This window comes from Poecilia formosa, unplaced genomic scaffold (genome assembly GCF_000485575.1).
Source record: "Poecilia formosa unplaced genomic scaffold, Poecilia_formosa-5.1.2 Scaffold1, whole genome shotgun sequence".
Lineage (NCBI taxonomy): Eukaryota > Metazoa > Chordata > Actinopteri > Cyprinodontiformes > Poeciliidae > Poecilia > Poecilia formosa.
In genome coordinates this window covers 6,179,529-6,200,863 of record NW_006799940.1, presented here as the reverse complement: position 1 = coordinate 6,200,863, position 21,335 = coordinate 6,179,529, and the positions used below count along the sequence as shown (strand labels likewise).

Sequence of the window (21,335 nt, the reverse complement as noted above, 5' to 3'; positions counted from 1 at the left end):
GCACACAAGCAACAATCTGACAACAGCTTTGGGGTTGCTGTCGTCAGCAGCAGCTGTAGCAAGTCTGCCATTTAACAGCTAAATTGAGACAGGAGCCATTCAGACATAATAGCTTAAGTCTTTTATCTTTCTCCCCTCTCCAGCTTTCCCCAAGGTTAGCTGACTGATGAGCTACGAAAGAGAGCTATACATCAAAGGATGCAACAGTGCACACAACTGCACCAAGTCAAACACGCCATTACATCCTGACAAGAAGCATATTACTATGAGGAGAGGGCGTCAAGTCACCTTCATTCAGGAGGTGATGAGGTGGCCCTGAATTAATTAGTTTAGATACCCAACAATTCTGGCTAATTATGAAATCAGCGTTCACTGCTCTTTTAAGAGGAAACCCGCAAACATTTGAAAAGTACGTCAGAAAAGGACATGTTGCTAGGCCTGTCACGATAACAAATTTTGCTGAGCGATTGTCTAAAAAACTATTGCGATAAACGATAATATTGTTTAAAGACCAGTTGACACTGATTTAATGGAGATTACTAATAATGCATGTGAGTTCCTGCCATAGGCAGATACACTTTATTTTCAAAAGAACACATAACACTGGAACTGATAAACTAAATTAACAAAACAACCAAAAACAAAAATAAAATGGATTCTCAGTCTCCATTAACAAAAAATGTACTTGAATAAAAACTAAACATAAAGCAAAAGTGGAAATAAATACTGCACTCAACCAAGAGTGCAGATTATGAAGTCTGTATACCTGTATACTGTATGTGGCCTTCAGTAATAACTAGATTTAAATAGAGCACATCCTGACGCAATAGTTCACACTACACGATTTTTTGCCCCTATTTCCCCCTTACTCTAGCCACATGCATCACAGGTAGATTCTAGTAAAGCATTGATTAATGCCTGGTTTTAAAATGAATTAACTGGACTTGTAGCCATTATTTTGTACCCATGTGGCTGGACACCACCATGAGTAGTTTAAGCAATCATCTGAAGCAATCCAAACCAAACTAATGCCATTACTGGTGCTAACAGTGACTCACTGGAGGCCAAATGCTCCTTTGCTTGACTTTCAGCCATCAGTATACCGTTCAGAGTTTCTGATGATCGAACAATAGCATAGAGAAAGTGGAAAGTGGAAGCCAGTATTCATGTGTCCTTGATACAAAGCATCTTTTCAACAGGATCAATAAGGTGCTTTTTGTACAAAAGTACCTGAAGAACTTCTTTCTGAACAAGAGAAAAAAAAAAAGATAAATTTTTGACTTTGACATTCTGCCTATAGGTGCTGTCTACATCAAAGTGGATGAAAATGTTATAAAGATAATGTATGCAAGTATGAAAATTTAAATAATTAACAACCTAGCTAATGACTGATTTCTAGCAAACTTTTATCCTCACATTTCTTATTTATTGGTTTATTTTTACACTTGTATTATCACAAATTATTCTCAAAGGTTGTGATTATATTAGCTTGTTGCTTAATATTCAAATGTTTTTTTACAGCGAATGTGGCAATTTATAAACTCTTTTTAATTGACAAAGTGTAATTTATTTTTGAAATGTGGCTTAAGCAGTCAAAAACAACTACAATTTAATTTTTAAATAATGTAGTCTATCTCTAGAAGATATATATTTTAATTATTTTATAGTCTTTAAGTATTATTTTAAGTTTTTTGGCATAAATTTACCATATTAGGTAATATTTGGATAAAAAAATGCTAATATTAGTTATATAAAAGATATGAGATGCATTTATCAAAAACAGACATGATGGATGACGCACTAATGCCCTCGGTTAAGTTAGAGTCTCTACAATTGACTAAATTGTTTTGAAGTATTCTTTAAAAGTTCTTTAATAAGTAATCATTGCCTTGAAGCAACCTGATAAAACATAATTGCAGGTGTACAATAAAACTTTTTGTCCTGCAAAGGAAATACAAACATTTAATATAAACTAATTTAGAGTTTTTGATCTTTGGCATCTGAGTTAAATTACTGAAAACACTTTTTCTTCACTCTTCCTAAATCCTGTTACAGAAAATATTTAATCCAGTCTGAGTTAAAACACTCATAATGACACATTTTACTTAATCTCGTTAAAAAAAGATGCAACCTTCAAAACAAGCCACATTTTTTTCCCCCCCGTTTCTCGGTGTGATGTCTTCAGACCACACAAAACGCCTGCTATGCATTTTTCTTCCTTTTTCATTTTTGCTATCTGCCTTTCCTTCCCACCAACACTTGCGCTCATCGATCAATGACAGAACTTGGAAGATGTGTGCTTCATCAAATGTCTGGATGCGTTTCTCTTTCTGCTTGCGAAGCAATGGATCTCCAGAGGACAATCCTGCCACTCTGCGCGACTTCAGGCATGACGAGACTCCTTCCCTCTTGGCTGGATAGAGCAAACCTGGATTTCTTCCATCAGCTCACCAAAATGGTGGATCTTTATTTACCAGGGTGAATGTAATTTATCAAGGCGAGCCGAAACCTTTGCAGCTGTGGAAACATGCAGAGGCTTGTTGCAGGTTTTAAAGGCTCTTTGTAAACTTTGAGGAAGCAGACTTGTTTTATTTGTTTGTTGGTGGATGCCGTTTTTATTCATTATTTTTTTAGGGATGCGTGCTTCATTACAAACCTACTGGTGGTATTTACTCAGTAGTATATCAGCTGCTGACATTTAGATAAATGTCTGCCCTCCGGAGCAGATCTGCCCTTTTTGCTCAAGAGTGAACAACCCACAAGAATGTCACATGATGTGTACGAGACCTCGTTACAAGCTGCAGACTTAATCACACCTTTTTTTGCTTTACAATTTTGCACAAACGAACACGAGAATGTGAGTGTTTGTACCTGAAGCCCACAATCGGACACTCTTTGCAGATGTTACACTTGGCCTGATGTTTGGCCGTCTCTGCGGCAGCCACCCTGTGCAGGACGGGAAGCCAGACCATCGACTGAGGCTCCAGCCGCATCCAGTCCACAAACTGCCGAGGCTCCAGCTCCACCTTGTTGTTCACCTGTTCATAAAAAGCGACATGTGGTAAAGAATAAGGAGCTGGAAACCCATAAAGCAAAAGTTTATCAACCATATGAGGTTTATGGTTTCTATAAAAATTTCAGCAAAGCGAGGTGATAAACTGTAAGGGCACTTTGCAGCATGAGATACAATCAAGTACATCCAGTAAATGCTGCAACTCTGTACTAAACTCCTAATAAACATGCAGACAAATTTAAGATGACCATATATATTAGAATGAAAAGCCACAGTCCCTGCTATGGCTTTGAGTCTTGAACAAGACTGAATAACTTTTATGAGCTCCTAATTGTTCTTACACTAAACATTGATTGATGTTAACATCCCCATGCTGATCCTGTAGCTGCATTTTTAGTAATGATGCCCAGACCATTAAAAATCCCCAAGCATCTGCTCTTAAATGCATTACCAACCTTGGCCTGTTTACAGAACCAGGATTTCTTTTTCTATCGTCTGTTCACAATCGCTTTAAGCTGAAATTGAAACCATGTCTTTCGGCTACTGGCAAACACTCCCTGTCACAGCAGTGTCAGCAAAATATTTTTAACAGGATGTAATAATGAGCCCATTAGACAATCTAGCAGCTTCGACATGGTTGCCATTACCTCTCCAGAAATGAAAGACAACCTTTCCATCATCCCTGACTCACATAAAGGGCAGCGAAGGAAGCAAAGGGCAGAATACATTGGTAATAAGAGGAGTGACTTATCGAAAAGCAACAGGATGTTCCTGTTCGCTTGATCCATCTAAAAAGCTCATATGGTGCGACAGCCTACACAGCATCTCGGCTTTATTAGTGTACCTCTACAAATACATCCATGCTAAATACACAAAGCTAAAGCAGTCCTAAGATTAATATACTAAATAAATAGATGGTATTTAAAAAATACTTCATAACATAACTATATAGATATATACAGACAATGCTCTCTCTCCATTTCTCTATCCTTTATTGCTAATTCTGCTACTAAAAATAACTTGTGTGAAATAAAATTTTCTATTAGTCATTGCAGAAACAAACAAGACAATTTGACATTTAATGAATTTAAAAAAACAAAAAAACAAAACTCATATATAAAATATTCTGGTATGAAGATTGTTAGAAATTGCCTGGAAGAAAACATGTGCAACCTGTGGATGAATATTGTGCTGTCATCGGTTCTGGTTACGTGAAGGAGACTTTCGCCCTCGGATTAAGAGAGAAGATTACCTCAGATATATTCTTCACCTGGCTGACATCTCAGATCGTCATTAAACTCGTCACCCTTTCTCTGACCTTTGCCAGCACAATCTAACCGTCTCTTCCATCACATACATTAGTCTCATCTTTGCCTTCCGTCTTTCCTCCCTGGCATCTAACTGCAGAATTATAGCACTTACAGATTAATTACTGCCTGGCTGAAAGGATGACCGGACAGAAGGATGGATGGGAAAAACTGAAGTAGCGCGACAAAAGGACAGAGAAGGAGGCTAAATTTATGCCATGTGACTCCTTCAGCACAGAGCTATTAAAGCAATTGGACTTGGGGGTTCTGCAGAGTCGGTCTCTGACCAGACAAACTGGAGCACAAAGCCAGCACTGTGCTTACGCAGGTGGTTTACTGGGAGGTAGTGTGTGTTATTTTCTGGTTTTGCCTGCCAAAACATTGTTGGACGTTTGAATGATTAATGAGGAGCTCAACTACAGCTGACACAGAGATTCATGACCAAACCTGGGAGCAATTTGTTTGTGTACATGTGCATGTTTGTGTACTGAAGCGTGCTCACCCCCATCTATGTCCACATGTTTGAAAGCAACATCAACAAGAAGATGTGGAAGAGGACTTTCTTTGCAAGCTGAAATCTGCCTCACTCTGATATTTTTTGGAGTTGCAGTGCAGGGAATCGGAAACATTTATGAGGCTGATTTAATGTCTGTTTCTCTCTCTCTTTTTTTTTTTTTTATAACGGTCAGGGCATAAGTCAGGGAAGAAACAGTAAACACAATCAAACAGCGAATCCCTGAGGAAGAGCAACATCGTTAAACAACAGTAAAGTCTAAAATTAAACCTGAGCTAGATGGCTATTGTAAAACTCAAAAGGACAGTCAGCAAAATAGTTTGTGTCAATACAGCATTTATTTTTGATGTTGGCGCAAACGGCTTGGTAATGAAAACAAGGTTGTTAAAAAAAGATCAGCAATCTGGTGCAACTGAAGGAAAAAAAATATATTTTCATGTCCTCGTTTATTGTTTTGGACAAAGTTGGATTTTTGTTCACAATTACGTGCTGCTTTGTGTCAAAAAATCTCAACAAGACACACACAAAAAAAATCAAGTTCAAAGGAGAGAGCACTTTTGAAAGTCACTTTATGCGTTTGGAAGCCATGCATGTTTCCATCTGCGTGTTATCTTACATGCTGGAAGCAGCTGCGGACGCTCGGTTCGATGTTGGACCCCCCGAACGCGGCCACCTCCCCCAGCTGCCTGGGGATCTGGATGGCTTCGTGGAGCAGCAGACCGAGCTGCCTCTGGTCACACGTGTCACCAGCTGACGCTACCTGGCTGAAGAGATCTGTGGAAGAGCGCAGTGGAGCGAGAACAAAAAAAAAAAACAAAAAAAAGGGGAAATAAAATTAGGATGAGGGAGTGAGAGAAAAGTCACAGAACGTGGGTGATATTGAGAAGGAATACGCAGGTATAAATAGATACGATGGGAGAAAGAGCGACGGTATAGATGCAAGTGGGAGGAAAGCGTGTTGTAAAGTGTGTGCATGCAGGTAGGAGTTGATGGGGAGGACACAGAAAGCACCAGAGGAACAGAATCAGTTTTAATCTCTCCAACTCGGTTTTTCGGTACCAAGCTGTTCCCCCCGCTAATCTCTCCTTCCCTGCTTCCAAAACTCCTGCTTCCATGGAGACTGACAGAGCTTCACTGGATGAGGATGGCTACCTGCTGACACTTGTCACATGTTGACATTTTTGTTTCTGATAATGTTATGAAACACCACAGAGTTTATTACACAAAATAAGCAAACAGGGGTTATCCAGAGAAAAGGAGGACAGTGTTGCAGCTCTTTCTGCTTCATTTGCAGCTGCCTTTGATCTCCACGTGCGGCTCGGCTCTGATGCCAGCTTCCACCAAGCACGTGCGCACATTTCCACACTTGCAATTATGTGCATTTGTGACCTACTTGTCCCCCTTTATTTTTATTAGCTCTTAAGACAACTGACCAATCAATGCCCACGGCTATAATGGAAGACTGTCTGATGCGCAATTAGATATGACATTCAGAACCATCGCCAAGAGCGTCAAACGGCAGAACACCTGGTTAGGGATCTGTGCGAGGCTGTGTGAGTAAATGCATGGGATTGACAGTAAATGAAACTCCAAAGTAAGGGAGGAAGGACGCAATCAACCGTGCTTTATACCCTCCTCAAGCTAATAGGAACTGCCAGTGGAACGAATAGGCTCAGGGATGGAGTTCATGCCATGGCAAGAGAAAGGAAGAGGAAAAGGAAGAACAAGAGAGAAGCAAGGGTAAGAAAGATGGGACAATAAAGAAAGGGGACATGGCAAGAGAAAGGAAGAGGAAAAGGAAGAACAAGAGAGAAGCAAGGGTAAGAAAGATGGGACAATAAAGAAAGGGGAATTGTAAGACAGATGAACAATGGAGCAGGCTGTGACAGGGAAAGAAGACAGACGGAGGGAGATACGGCAGCAGAGACAAAGAGCAGGAAGCCAGACTGACAAGTCCTCTCCCAGTGCAGCAAGCCAATGCTCACGCCGTCTAATCCTCAAAAAGAAATCAGAAAGCAGAATTAAATCAAGAACAGGGGGAACGCAGGAGGTCTCTCATCCAATTAGACAAACCATTCTCCGACGCTTCCCCCCCACCCACCCCTCGTCTCTGTGTTTGATTAATACTACTAGGATTACAGCTGTAGCGAAGAAGCGGCGTGGGCGCAGACTGATTTGCGTAGGGGAGCAGGGACAGCAGTGTGTGTTTTGGAGCATGTGTATTCCTGTAAATACGCGTCACCCACTCGTTTCCACTCACATTTGTACTTCTCCTCCAAGTGCCCCTTGGAGAGAGACAGCAAGCCGATCTTCATGGAGAGAACGCGGATCTTCCCACTGCGGCCGCTGCAGACAGAGGATTCAACACAAGACCGTGAGGGCTTTGTTAGTTTTATTTTTAGAGCAAGCTTCTCCGTTTCAACAATGTTCAACGGATGGATTAGAAGGAGCAGGAAATCGTTAGGTGCTTGTTTGTGTGCATATTTGATTCTAATTCCTTTTTCTGTTTGCCCCCAAACGGCGTTTACACCGGGAACGATGCTGGCTTACAGCATGTAGACACACCTGTTTATACAGTGATGATTTGTTCATGCCAATTTGAATGTGAATGTCAGCTCTCAATAGATTTGTGCAACAGCTCGTTCGGCTGCCAAACCGATGCTCTTGGTTGTTTGTACGGCATATTGACAATACCGCAACATTCAGCATCGTGCAAAATCTAAGTGTGTTCCCCGAATACAAACATCTACTTGAGAAAGTATCTGTAATCCTAGAACTTTTTCCACATTTTGTCATGTTGTAACCTCAACATATTTCAGGATATTTTTTTTTTTTTACTATTGCAAAGTGGATAGAAACCAATAAATGGTTTAATAAGAGTTTGGTGTCCTTTCATTGCATTTACAGCTGCAAGTCTTAGGATGTCCCTTCCCTCTCTAAGACCATTTAGAGATGAAGTTTTCATCTATTTGTCATGTTTTACTTAGGAGTTGTTTGAATCACACAAGCTCAGTATAATAGAGGAAGCTTGACTGCAAGACTGATTACTTCAGCATAACCATGACAGAAATATCAGTCCTATCAATAAGTCGACAGCAAGTTGAAGGTCATGTAAACACAGGTTTATATTTCATACTCTGTGCCAGATGCAACACTGATGATACCATCTCCAGATATCCTGTCACACACAGGCAGCCAGCTTTTTTTATACGTTATCCCTGAAATGCTGTGACAGGTCACATAAAAAAAGTATACAAATAAATAAAAAGCAGGCTACTAGCATCGATTTGTTTATTACTACAGCCGGAAGATGAATTACGACACAAGAAGAAATGAACAGAAATCAGGCAGCGGTACTGGCATTCGTGGCTGGGAAAAGATGAGAAAAATCTGATGTCTGCTGCAGCAGGAGTCACACTGCAAGGATTTCATAGAGAATTTTTGACACCAGTTTTGATTTTTTTTTTTTTTTTTTGCAGGTTGTCTCTGGTCGAGTTTTGAATTGGCTGACAGTTTCTGTCACACTAAGCAACCTCAGACCACCAATAAAAGCTCACAACCAGAAACTTTCGTTCTAAAACAAAACATTTTGTCCTCGACGTCTAGTAATCACACAGATTTAATTCAGCTTTAGTGACGTCTCATGCCAGTTTTCTATATTCTGGGAGTCTGGCTGCAGCTGCCAGACAGCCCAAAATTTACATTTGGGTCTAATCTGACCAAACCACCTTTTTCCATCTTTAGTGCGTTACCCACATGGCTCGTAGCAAACTCCAAATGGAGTTTTTACATCTTTGTTTTAAGGCCGTTTTTTGTTTAGTCAATATTCTACAAAAGGGCAGATTTTTCGAGTGGTCAAGAAGTGGTTAAGCTGTCAACCTGTCAATGCAATCTTGCCATACTTTCCAGAAAATAGCTATCGAGATGCTAAAAGCTTGAAATATCGCTTTGTTACAAAATCCTGCTTTAAAATTCTCTCTATTGAGTTCTTCCATCTTCATGATGTTGTTTGTTCTCCAAGATCCTCTCACAAACTTTTAATCCTTCCCAAATTAGCTGCATTTTCCCTGCAAATTAAGCAATTCAATTCATACTTGATTTTATTTGAGGGTATTTAAGTAAAGGGGTCTGAAATAAATATACACTTTTGAGATTGTTCTATGTAAAAAAAAAAAAAGTTTAATCTCCTCCCACTTCTTAACTGCACTAGTTTATTAAATAAAATCTTGATAAAATTATTGTAGTTTGTAGTTGCAAGTGTAACAAACTCGGTTTTAAGGTGTTTAAATACTTTTACAAGACAAATCAGCAGATTTCATGCGTACGTGTCATAAACGTTGAGCAGCCAGTTGAGGCACATGTCAACGCAGAGAGGCACGTTGACCAGGTCTTTGTGCTCCTGCTCCAGGCCGTCGTAGATGGACGTCAGGCAGTTGATGACATCTGGGACGGAGAGCAGGTGGCTGTTGTTGGTGAGTTTGTGTTGTTCAAAGGTGCTCTGGGCAACACTGAGATCCAACAGGTCCACTGCAGAAGAGAAACGATGAGAGTGAAGAGAGGTGGTGGTGGGGGGGTGGAGCAAAATGGATAAAGAATGGGGATCAGGAGAAGTAAGTGAAAGTCAAGGGGATGGGAGGGGAAGAAGGTTAACAATGACAAAGACAGGGGAGAGAGGAAGAATTGGAGAGAAAAAAGAACCAATAGTAACCTCTCTGACTTATTCACTGAGCTTTCGGCAGCGGCTCGGATTACAAGAATTACAACAAATCTAAACTGAAAAGAACAAGAAACTGGAAACGGCATCCACTATTTAAAGACAAAAACACTACAAATTTCAAGGACGTTTCAGCTGAAGATGTGGAAAACGACAGGGAGCAGATAAATCAGAGCAATGTATTATTATGAAAGGAATCTAAAGCATAGACAAATGAGGCAGTTAATGTAGCAGTCAGCCTTTTAATTTAATTTGTTGGCTCCTTCGTCACAGACAAAAATAAGGCCATTATTGTTAAATCAATATCTCATAGTTCTATGATATTCTCCTCCTTAATTTATTCAAAGAGAAAGGGCAAAGAGAACATCTAACAGGCAGAGCACTAAATCCAAATAGCTGCATGATCTCACACCTGCACCAAAAATTGCAACAAAATTTGAGTTGCCTGAAGAAATCTAATCAAAAATATACGATAATTATCTGCACCATAAATAAACGACAACAAAACCCTGTGAAAGTATTCACTGAAGAGCAAAGACTCAAACTTGGCTATTTTCAAGATCAGCAAATTGTTTAAAAATGAAGTCAGAACAACAAAAAAAGATGTAAAGACGAATTTAAAAGACATTGCTTTTAAACATGCATGTTATTCATTAAGGCTGCTTCCTTTAAGAAACAATAGGCACTTTTAGAGCAAAGTTGCTCTGTTTTGCCCTGAGCAACAACCTAGATTAGGAAACATTAGCAATCTGTCGGAAATTCTTGAGTTCAGATGGACGGCTGCACAGAAACTCTACTGTTAGTAGCGGGTCATTTCTGTTTCTAATAACTGAAGAAACTGCACTAAAGAGGGATAAATCAGAGGAACACCATTATTTTGGTCATTGTGTATTTCTTCCTTTTTTGCCAAGAAGTAAATGACTTAATCAATACCACACTTTAAGTTTATCCATCTGCTCCGCATCAAACAAGACCTGCCAGTCGGTCCGTTTCACAAAGACCGAAATGAAAGAACAGCTGGGCTCTCTCTGCCCATTAGGTTTCAAGTTTGTTAATTAACATGTTATATCTTATTTATCTTGGCGAGTCAGACAGCAAATTAGCAGAGTTACAAAAAAACTTTAGGTTCAAGTTGAGGGCAACCCTGTCTACTCGGGTTTCTGAGCAGTCCACTGATTTTACAAAATGCGGCTCACCTTAACGGATATGTCAATTTATTTCTAATAGATAGATGGGCATATTTTTCCAGATTGTGTAGGAATCTTGTCTACTAGAACATAAAGTTAACAGAAAGCCTTATTTTTCATCAGGCATGGACTCTTTTATTGCCATAATAACTGTCCAGTAACTGTTAAGCATCTGCAGGAGTATGAATAAGAAACACGACCTGCAGGGCTAATAATCTTCAGAGAAAACTCAAATTCTGATTGAGTTTTTATTGTTTGTCAACCAATAAAAATAAAAAAAAGTCACTGTTTTGCACAAATTTTTTGAAACATTTTTACCTGAGTGCCTCATTGTTATAAGTATGTCATGCGTTTCTCAATGTTTTCCCCAATTAACCATTTAGTCGCATTTGTTTAAAATACAAATGTTTGTCATTTTCTTTACATGACTCTAGCTTACAACCACGCAGTTGGTGGTCCTTCTGCAGGAAAGGCTTTTTTCGCTCCAACACACCACCTGTGTTAGCTCTAATCTAATGAACACCACAGAACCGCAGAAGCCTGCATCAAAATGAGTCAAACTGATTTATTCTTATTGCAAAACTATTAGATTAGAGAAGCAATCAAAGATGGCAAACAAAAACACCTGAATCATTAGAACTGATTAAAAAAAACAGCAACAAGCCACAGAAACAGTAAACCATGGTGCATTTGTGACATTTTTAGATCTTTTCTGCATTCACACTCACTCTCAAACATGCAACAAACAGCGGGATGTAAATGAGAAGGCCCCTCTAATAGTGCTCTATTGCGATAATAATGTCAACATCTGGATAATAGTCATCGTTTGTCACCATTATTACACTGTGCTGATTTCGAGTAGCAGCTGCCATGCTGGGTGAAACCTCAGAGGAGAAAATCTGCATGCAACGGCTGAGTGTGTGTGTTTATGTCTGCGTGTGTGTGTGTGTGTAGGTAGGTAGGTAGGTGTGAGAGCCACATGGGACTGTATGTAATAGCCGCCTTAATCAAAGCTTCCATTACAAAGCAGAAAATATGAGCTCTAACATTATGGAAAAAGAAGAAAAAAATCCACCTGTGCACCCTAAATGAGGCTGTATTCAACAAGCTTAACACCAGGAACAGCTGTGGCTGTGTCGACAAGATCCGCCACCCACAGACACGCGTATAAATATATAAATATATTCATGCAGCAAAAGGTAATTTAGAGCCAAGGTATGCCTGGCACCTATGCTGCACTGACACAGCGCCTGGCAAAGTTTCAAATCATTACCCTTTCCCAAAAGAGGAAAAGAAAAATTCAGAAAGAGCAGACTCTGGCTGTGGACATTAAGGTGAGGATGTGTGCGTCTTACTCACAGCAAAGAGCCTTTTGTAGTCTGCGAATCTTCATGGCTGTCCGGTACGCTGAGAATCTCACATTATTCAAGTCCGCTGCAGGCAGAGGGGAAAAGACAGGAAGATGAAAGGTGAATCGACAATGGGGGGGAAATAAAACCAACGTGGGGAGATCAGAAAAAACACAGAGCAACACAAAGCTGTCTGCAGGGCATCACAAGCAGGACCCATGTCTTCACTCAAATCTGACTCGTCTGCAGAAGGAACCTAGACCAAAACGTCGCTAATGTACGATGTGTGTAATTAGGCCGGTCAGTTTCCATCCCCAAGGATGGACGAAGCTATTTGTTGAGCTGCTGCCCTACAGAAAATGCTCCCAAAGTTTCCGAGGTTATTACCAATCAGGCTGCTCATTAATGAACAGTTGTATTGGCCCTCCCACAGGGACTCAGACATCCATTAGTATATTGACAGTGAGTGCAAAGGAGGCATGCTATTAGCAACTGTCTAAAGTTAAATGTGAAACCCAGATGCTTGCCAAGTTAAACGCGATGTTTACACACCTCTGGGGCAAATTCCTAATTTATGAACCAAGTTAAAAGCAATTAAATCCCCTACAGTACTTGTTTCCTTAAATCTTGAAGTATATACATTTTACCAAGTAAAAAGCAGAGTTACTTTCTTGAAGGAGATATTCCTCCTCGTTAACACTCCTTAATGATGCTGAGAGCCTTTTGGTTTGCAGTTCAGGTGTTTCTAAGCACTCTTTGTAACCCACTCCAGTTTTGAAGATATTTTTGTCTGCAATGTGAGCAAATAGTCAAAACCAGGACTAGTCTTACGTATTATGCGAAACCCAATCTGAGAAGGTTGGATTTCTTTCAGTAGTTCGCTGTGTATTTTCTGTTTTTGGTATCCTTCTTTAAAACCTAAAGTCCTGTTGATTTCTTTCTATGTTTTTCTTACAAATGAAATGCATTTATAGCCATCAACAAAAAGTTCAGCTTTAACTCAACTTTATGTTTGCTTACTTTTCATTTTTTTCGTAAAGAGGTTGAACTTTAAGGTCCTAGTTCATTATTTGCATGAGTACATTATGCTTAAAGATGTGCAAATATGAACTCCTACTCTTGCATTGCAGCAGGAATTAGGGCGAAAAACCCAAGACAGTTTTGGTGTGGAAACAAATCATCTGTCACTCTTATTAAGGTAAGACTGTTCTGAAGCTACATGCATTAGGCAGGAACATATATGGCCACTTATGCAGACAGCTGGAATAATTTCCCAGCATGACATGAAATTTACAATACACACATATACAGATCATCTGCATTTTATCAGCATCACTGGCTACAAAGTCCTTAAACATACTAGTTTGACAAAAAAAAAACCATAAATGATTCTATCTATCCTACTTTTGTGACAAAGTGCTGTCTTTCACAAACAGCAATCATAACTTTAATAAGTTACTGCATTTGAAAGGTTGATGAGAGAGAAAAAACAAAGCGTGCATTTTTCACACAATTTAGAATTTTTTTTAGAGATATTGAGGTAAGTCATGAACAAGGAACAAAATAAATCTATTACATCCTTTGTCTGTTATTTATTTTAAAAGAATATTAACTTTGCAGTTCAGTGTTGCTTCATTTGAAAGCACAGCTTGAGAGTTAGGTCGGTTTTGTTTCTCCAGACAAATTTAATTTAGGAAGTAAAATGGTTAAAGTGGCTTTATACGCCATAAAGCCTGCAGGTGCCGATCTAGACAAGTAAAGCACAGCTAAATGCCACTTAGAAGTAAAACATATACATTGCACTTGAGATTAAGGGCTTTGCAATAAATCTGCTTTACAGTTTAGTTTCAGGTTTTCTGGCCCCAAACGATTTATTTTAAGAAAAAATGAAAGTAAATTGTATTGTATTTCAGCTATGAGAGTTTATATGTTACGTACAAAAATACAATTACAAAATTGAACATGTCATTATGTTAAATAATCATTGCAATTTTTTTCATTAATTAAACTCTCCTTAACCTCGCAGGATTCTGATAAACACCTGAAGTCGCATGAATCCCTTACGCATGTGTGTTTTGTACCTAGAGATTGGTAGAGCTCCGTCATCTTTGGATGATCCCAGCAGGTCGTCTGTGTTTGGTGACTGAAAAATACGACACCAAGAGAAAACGTTTAGACTGAAGAACAAAAACGTCACAAACACATTGTAAAAAAATAATAAATAAAACTGCACAGATGAACAGAAATACTTCTGGGATACCAGCTGATAAAAAACCAGGCAAAACCGAAAAGCAGCACCAATAAATTGCCTAGAACTAACCAACATTTAGCTGGATTGACTCAAAAAGGTCAACACAGTCTTCTGGCAACTTTTCCGAAAATCCAGAATTAAGGTAGGGATTATAGGTGAAGAAAAGATGAATTTGCCATATTATTGCTAAAAAGTGTTATTGATATTGATTAGTCCACATTTTCGTGACAGTTTTCCTTCTTTTAATATTCAGAGTGTTAACAACCACGGTATTGTTTAGCATCTCCGTCACTGAAACAAAGTACAGCTGTGGGTATTAAATAGTTCAAGTCCACGTGCATATACATGTATATATGTACTCTATATGCATAGAAACTGCTATGCTAACAAAGCTAATTGACCTTGTTCTCAGTGTAAATATTTTATGTACAATCAGGGTCAGGACGACTACAAAATAGTTCAAATGCTTGGATCTTCTACTAAAAGTAGATGAAATTAGGGTAAAATCAAAGTTGGCAAATCAAAGCTTCGATGAAAGAATCCTTACATAAACTAATGGGAATATGGCCTTTCAACACACACTGTGCATCATAATTTAGTTTTTTTTTCCCACACTGGTGACAGTTTTATTGTAAACTTTCTTTCTATAGTCTCTAAATCGGGGCCAGGGACTAGAGAGCTGTTCCCGAATCCGATATAGAAAACATAAAGTACTGAACAACACAACAACACACAAACACTCCCAAATCACACAGAGTGAATCACTCTCATCACCACAGGGCGTCTTTTTAAAACACCACAGGACACAGAAATAAGGAGAACAAGTCCCGAGTCCCTATTCACTTCTCCACTTCAGTCCCAAACAAACAAAAAGAAAGGGGGAAAAAAAAGCACAAGAAGATCAACACTGCATAAATAAATAAAATAAGATGCATGTCAAAGTCGATCAAACTCCGCTGCCTTGACATGCAGAGGACCGCAAAGGAAAAAAAAAAATAAATAAATAAAAATAAAAATCAGACTCAAGCTGCAAATGCAAGTGATGTGCATCTATTTGAGGTGTGCAGGCAGTGATGTAAATCTCCTGTGTTTGTGTGTGCACACCTATTTTTATTTATTTATTTTTTTAAGAAAGCACCCGACTGTCGGGAGACGCGCTCAGATCCATGCAGAACGTTTGGGGAAGTTTTCCACAAGACAGTTTTTGAAACACAGAAGATCCCCTGTGGATTCTGCAATGGCTCGCCCTGTGCTGACTGTCAGCAGGAAGTAAAGTCGAACCGCTGCAGCGGATGGCATAATCTCTCCAAGCACACAGATGTCCATCACTATACAGCAGCTGTGCAGACTGATAACCTTTTTCACAAATGAGCAGCCATCGCTAATGCGCGACTCGCCCCTCGCTGTTGGCTAACGGAGAGTTTGCCTAAGCTGTCAATGGGCCTAAATGAATGCGGCGAAGGAGATTTGTTACCGTTCGCTCCACACAAACGCAAGAACTGTGGGAAAGATTACCCGCTATTCACACAAGAACCGGTCCAAAGTTATTTTTAGAAAACATTTAACAGTCGCAAACAATTTCCTCAAACAAAAACATCCAACGACCATTTACACAGCTCGTAAAAGCCATAATGAGAGCAAACAAATTGCGAACCGTTTTATTGAAACACCTGCCCCTTTCTGCAGTGCCGACTGTCAAATTATGTTTGTAGTTTTGACTGGGAAAAAAAAAAAAAAGCTATCTCACAAAGCTGCTTAATTTAGGATCACAGGACCCAAACGTATTTAAAAGAGGAAACTTAAAGAGCAGTGAGCAAAATCGGATATTATGGTCTGGAAGCCTTTTAAACATAAAAATTTAAATGATGTGAAACATTTAAATGGTCAGAATCAGTTTTCCATCAACAGGAGTTGTGTTCATGTTGATCTTAAACTACAGTTGAAGGCATTTAACTTATTAGCCTTAATATATCAGAAATGCACCATGAAATCAGCTGCTGACAGAAATCTGATGATTTGTAACTTGACCTGCCATGACAGCTGATTGGCTGTTCAGAAACTCAAAAGGCAGACCCTACTGTACAGGTAAATGGTATTAAAGGTCAAAGTTGGCCATTTTTACCATCTGCAATATGGAACAGAAACATCTGCCAACGCAGAGCAATTTATTAATGTTCCCAAATCATCAGAAGGGCAAACTGACCCAGAGCTGACTGACAGGAAAGTTTAACAAGGTGGCTCCGTTTTCACTTTCAACCTCTGTTTGCTACAAAACATTATAAATTTGAAGCCTTTCAAAATCTTATCTATAGATTCAAACACTGACTAATAATATGAAGTAGCTAATGCCTCTTAAAATTATTAAAACTGCAATTATTTTGTCTTTGCATCTGACTTAATCTTAAAGAAATTGGTATTGTATTTCCATTTAACAGAATTAACTTAAATTGGATCTTTTATCACTTTTTAATAGCCATATAAAACAAACTATGGTATATTAGCACCAACTAGCTGATTCTTAGAAAGCCGATAGCTCAAACTTTAGCATGACAGTAGATGACCAAAGGATGATCTCTAAAGTTTTGTGTTGTAGATATTTTTAGCAGCAACACTTTTTCTCTTTCTGTTTAAATTTTTTTAGTTTTTAAAGCACATGCTGTTCAATCTAAACTGGCAATAAGTGAAAAAGCAACCAAATACCATGAAACTGCTTCAGAAAGCATGAAGAACTAAAGATCACTTTGAGATTTCAGAAGAGAACTCCTCGAAAGCAAAGTTTAAATAACTTTTCTTCAAGGACTGTAGTTTAAAACTTACTGTAAATGTGGCTTTTTATGTAGTAAGATCTAATAAACATCTTCAACTAGTTATTAACGGGACATATTAAAGCGCTCTCTGTCACCAACACCAATACCAAAAATTTAGTGAAACACTTTGGTCAGATTATCGCCACTTCTGAAGTACAAATCCAGAGACTTGAGGCATTAAGGTGCATCAAAGTTGCTTCATGTAGCGACTCTGTGACAATTTAAAAAGCCTCTTCTTTCTTCTTTTACATAAAATTTCAAGCACACTCACACCAACTTTGAAGAAGACATTTCTTCCCAGGCAGTTTGGCATCTTCCCTTTTTTGAGCCACACCAGAGAGGACACACAACTCCGAAACCAGTTGGCCTGAAGTTAAAAAAAACAATCCTGACAGCTTCACCGGATTGAAACATCTGTGATCACAGGCTTTTGTTAACTTGAAAGTGATAAATCTGTCTTCTAAATTGCAATATATCCAAAGCTTTTAGCTCTAATCCCCGTCTAGTGGCAAGCCGCAGACACAAATGCAGCACACGTGTCTGTCCTCCACTCTTACCTGGCTGAAGTCTATTTTCTTCATGCCTGTGACTTCATTCTCTTTTTGGGAATGTGTTACCTTAATTTCCTGCTGTTTCTGTTTTTATTGCTTTGGGAAAACAAGCTGGGCAGGATGACGCATTCGTATCCACCAGACTGCAGGGTGGGGAAGAAATAACCTTTAACTCTAGGATTTTATAAGGTTTCTGTCTGGCCGGACGGGGAAAGCAGTAGAAGCAATTTGACAAAAGTGACCCTCTCAGACTAACAGATCGCCTGCTGTGACAATTCAGCTTATTAAGAATAATTGCTTTTTCCCTTTGACATTTTATGTGCGACTTCCCCATCCCTCGCTGCAGTTTCATTAAAGGTTAAAGTGATTCTCATTACTAATTTCATCCCTGCTGTTCCATAACTAACAATATACGTCCCGCTACTCCAGTTTTGCACTCGCGCATTTCCCTCTGGGAAAGAGGGAATGTAAACGAAAGAAAGCCTTCCAGGAAAGCATCCGCATTCTTTGTGCCTTCAGAGATCAAAGCACCAATCTGAAACAGTGGCAGAACAGTAACGTGGCTGGTGGGAGTTTTGTCATTGTCACACGCTCAGAGAGGGGACATGAATAATCATGAGTGGGCAGATGAATGACTCCACACGTGTCTGGAAATCCAAAGAAATGAAATTAGTGAAGGATTGGAGTGAGCCAAGGGAAGATTTCGGGACTATTCTTTTTCCTTCAGTGACGGCTCCTCCCAGGGCTTATCAGAAGGACTCAGTGACAGGTGATAAGTGCCTTCATTCTCCACCTGATGTCTTGTGCCTTTTCTCTAGCCGACATCTCTTCACCCCTGCTCCTTTTTTGTACTTCTTTCTTTGCTCCTGTATCACAGCTTCATTTTGCCACAGAACTTAGAGCTCTGACAGAGTAATTTTCCGATTAAAAGTTCAGCTAACCACACTAAAGAAATGTGTGAGATGGTATTGCACTCAGGTTATTCAGAGAGTAACATCTGATTTCATCTCATCATTTGAACTCTACACCACAGGGAGGCAAATATAAGGGTAATTTTAATCAGGGGGGCCTTTGTCGCGCAGAAGAAAAGGTGCACATCGGGAAAGAGGATAGGAGGAGGAGTGTGGGGGGGAAATGAATGTGTCAAACAGTGATGTGAGCATCCTGAGAATGCCTCAGCACTGAAAGCGGCCTGTGATTAGTCCTGGGGATGGATTCAGAGTTCAGCGCAGGCAGCTAATTAAGTGGGTTTTCAAAACAGAGTGCTGGCTTTCATGTTCTGCGCGTGAAGGAGAAGGAAATTACACCGAAAGCAATCTACATGTTTGTTGCAATAGCAGAAATTGGGTTTCCGAGTGCCTTTTGAACTCTCCCACATTTTGTCCCACTACAACTATAAACCTCAAAGTATTTTGACTTTATCGGATGGGCCAACACAAAGCAGTGCGTAATTAGGAAACAAAGAAGCACGGGGTTTTCAAGACGCTTCATGAATAAAAATCTGTAAAGTCTCTTGTGCTTTTATGTTCAGACCTCCTGCGTAGAACCACCCTTTGCTGCAGCTACAGCTGCAAGCATTTTAGGGTCTGTCTCAGCCAGCTTTGAACATCCACAGACTGAAACTTCTGTCCAATCTTCTTATCCAAAGAGTTCAAGTTCCCTCGGATCAGAATGAAATGACAACGTTTTGATGTCAGCTATTCTAGTGTGACTGGCTGCATGGATAAGGTCATTGTTCTACTGTAAGGTGAATCTCAACCACTGTTTGAAGTCATCTGCAGTCTCCAAGATGTTTTCTTACAAGACTGACTTGTATTTAGGTCCAAATACGTCTCATTATCTCTGACCAGCTTCCCCACTGCAAGATGTTTCCACCAACATTTTACACTGTGACGACAGTATGTTTTCCACATTGCAGAAGAGTTTTCATATAGGCCAATAAAGTCACAAAATCACATTCTTCCCCTGTATAAATTGTGGGAAAACTAAAAGAACTCATGCTAAGAAAACAACTGACTTCTTGTCTGAGATTTCAGTATATGACCTATGTTGGCCTCTAAGGCCAACATAGGTCATATAGGAAATGATTTTAGGTGTATCCGTAAAAATGGTGTCATTTAGGCTGTGCATCTGCATGGACTCAGCATCTTGAGGGACCAGAAACTATCATTTTTGAAAAAAGGGGTTCCAGGGTGGACACATTTTAAAATGCTAGTTTTCTGTTTTTGTGTGACCATGCAAGTTGTGTGTGTGTTTTTTGTTGTTGTTTTTTTTTAAACAATGACTTAGTGTAATCTGCCTCCTTCGCGCATGCACTTCACTCTCACAAATAAACGCGGCACTGTTTGGTTACAATGTTACAGCCTGGCATAAATATTACACCATTTTCTGTGGCGCTGCAACTTGTCGCGTGGACACATTTTTTCTTAATCATTTCCAAAAAATATACCATGATTGTCTCTGTGTGCACAGGGCCTATTACTCTCTGAGACCCTAATAAAAAGTCGCATTTATACTGAGGCCATTTACTAATTAGGCAACTTCTGTATGCACTTAATTGTTTAAGGGTATCAGAAAAAACGACAACTGGCTTCTTCCTAGAATGCTATTTTTAAAAATGTAGAAAACCGTGTGTCATTTCATGCATGGCTTTTGGGATGTGAATACTAGCGGGGCGCACTGAAAGGTGCCGTGCTCCTGTCTCACTGTGGGTGTCTGTTTACTGACTTGAAGCCTTACTACAGCTGGAGTTCATCTGCATCTTCATGTTTATCTAACCAAGCATGAGCGTTTGCATCACTGCTCCATGTGCATTTGTATGCAAGGTTTTGTTTTGCTTGAACTGCGTTGCACACACGTGTTTTGTTTGTGCACACGTGTTCTGTCAGTGTGACAGATGTAGGTTCACTGGCTGGGCGCATCTGTGATCACAGGCAGTTTTTTTTTTGTTTTTGTTTTTTTTTCTCTCGGTTTTGTGTTTTGTTCCAAACGTATAAACTGGTCCTGCGAGCCCTGTCGGGCTTTAATCTCTCATCGCCTCCAGCGTCAAGCTGCTGCAGACACAAACACAAGCAGGTGTCAGCCAATTTTTAGGACTCTATCCTGTTTTTAAGTTTCTGAATGGGGGAAAAACATTTTCTGATCTACAAAGAATCTAGCAATGTGTCATTTCAAGACTGTAATAGGCCTTGGAATTTAGCAAATAAAAGTATCCATCTTATAAAAAATGTTTGCGTCACTCCAGCATCTTCTGATTGCTGAAGCTTTTCTGAAAGGTAGCACGGCATGTAAGCTGTGGTTAAAAGCAGATATCTAAAACTTTGATGTGAAGTTTTCTCTTCGAGTCAGCCAAAAATCATGTAGAGTTCAGATTCAGTTGTAAAGTAGTTCACTGGCACAGGTCCTATCCCCAGATAATGAAACTTCAACATCTATAAGCCCGACATTTGCAGAGAAGCAGAAAGAGCTGCAACTGTGAGAGAGCATCTGTATCCATCTGAGCAGAAATGCAAGTTTTGTTCAGGATGGCAAAGATTGTGATGGGGAGCAAAATATCAAAGTCATTGTTACACTTACACTTAAAAAAGCTGTTGTAAAATACAATTATTATGAAGGAGGCATATATTTTTTAAAGTGAATCAG

General features: G+C 39.5%; 1 protein-coding gene across 1 annotated transcript in view; it reads right to left on the bottom strand.

Annotated features, from left to right (window-relative positions):
* utrn (utrophin) overlaps window positions 1–21,335 on the bottom strand; it is a 168,055-nt gene that overhangs the window by 32,909 nt on the left and 113,811 nt on the right. Inside the window, exons 62-67 of the mRNA XM_016662912.1 lie at window positions 14,166–14,227; window positions 12,095–12,169; window positions 9,160–9,361; window positions 7,095–7,180; window positions 5,451–5,608; window positions 2,872–3,038 (exon numbers count right to left, since the gene is read on the bottom strand). Of these exons, the coding sequence (XP_016518398.1) occupies window positions 2,872–3,038; window positions 5,451–5,608; window positions 7,095–7,180; window positions 9,160–9,361; window positions 12,095–12,169; window positions 14,166–14,227 (750 nt within the window). The remainder of the gene's footprint in view (window positions 1–2,871; window positions 3,039–5,450; window positions 5,609–7,094; window positions 7,181–9,159; window positions 9,362–12,094; window positions 12,170–14,165; window positions 14,228–21,335) is intronic.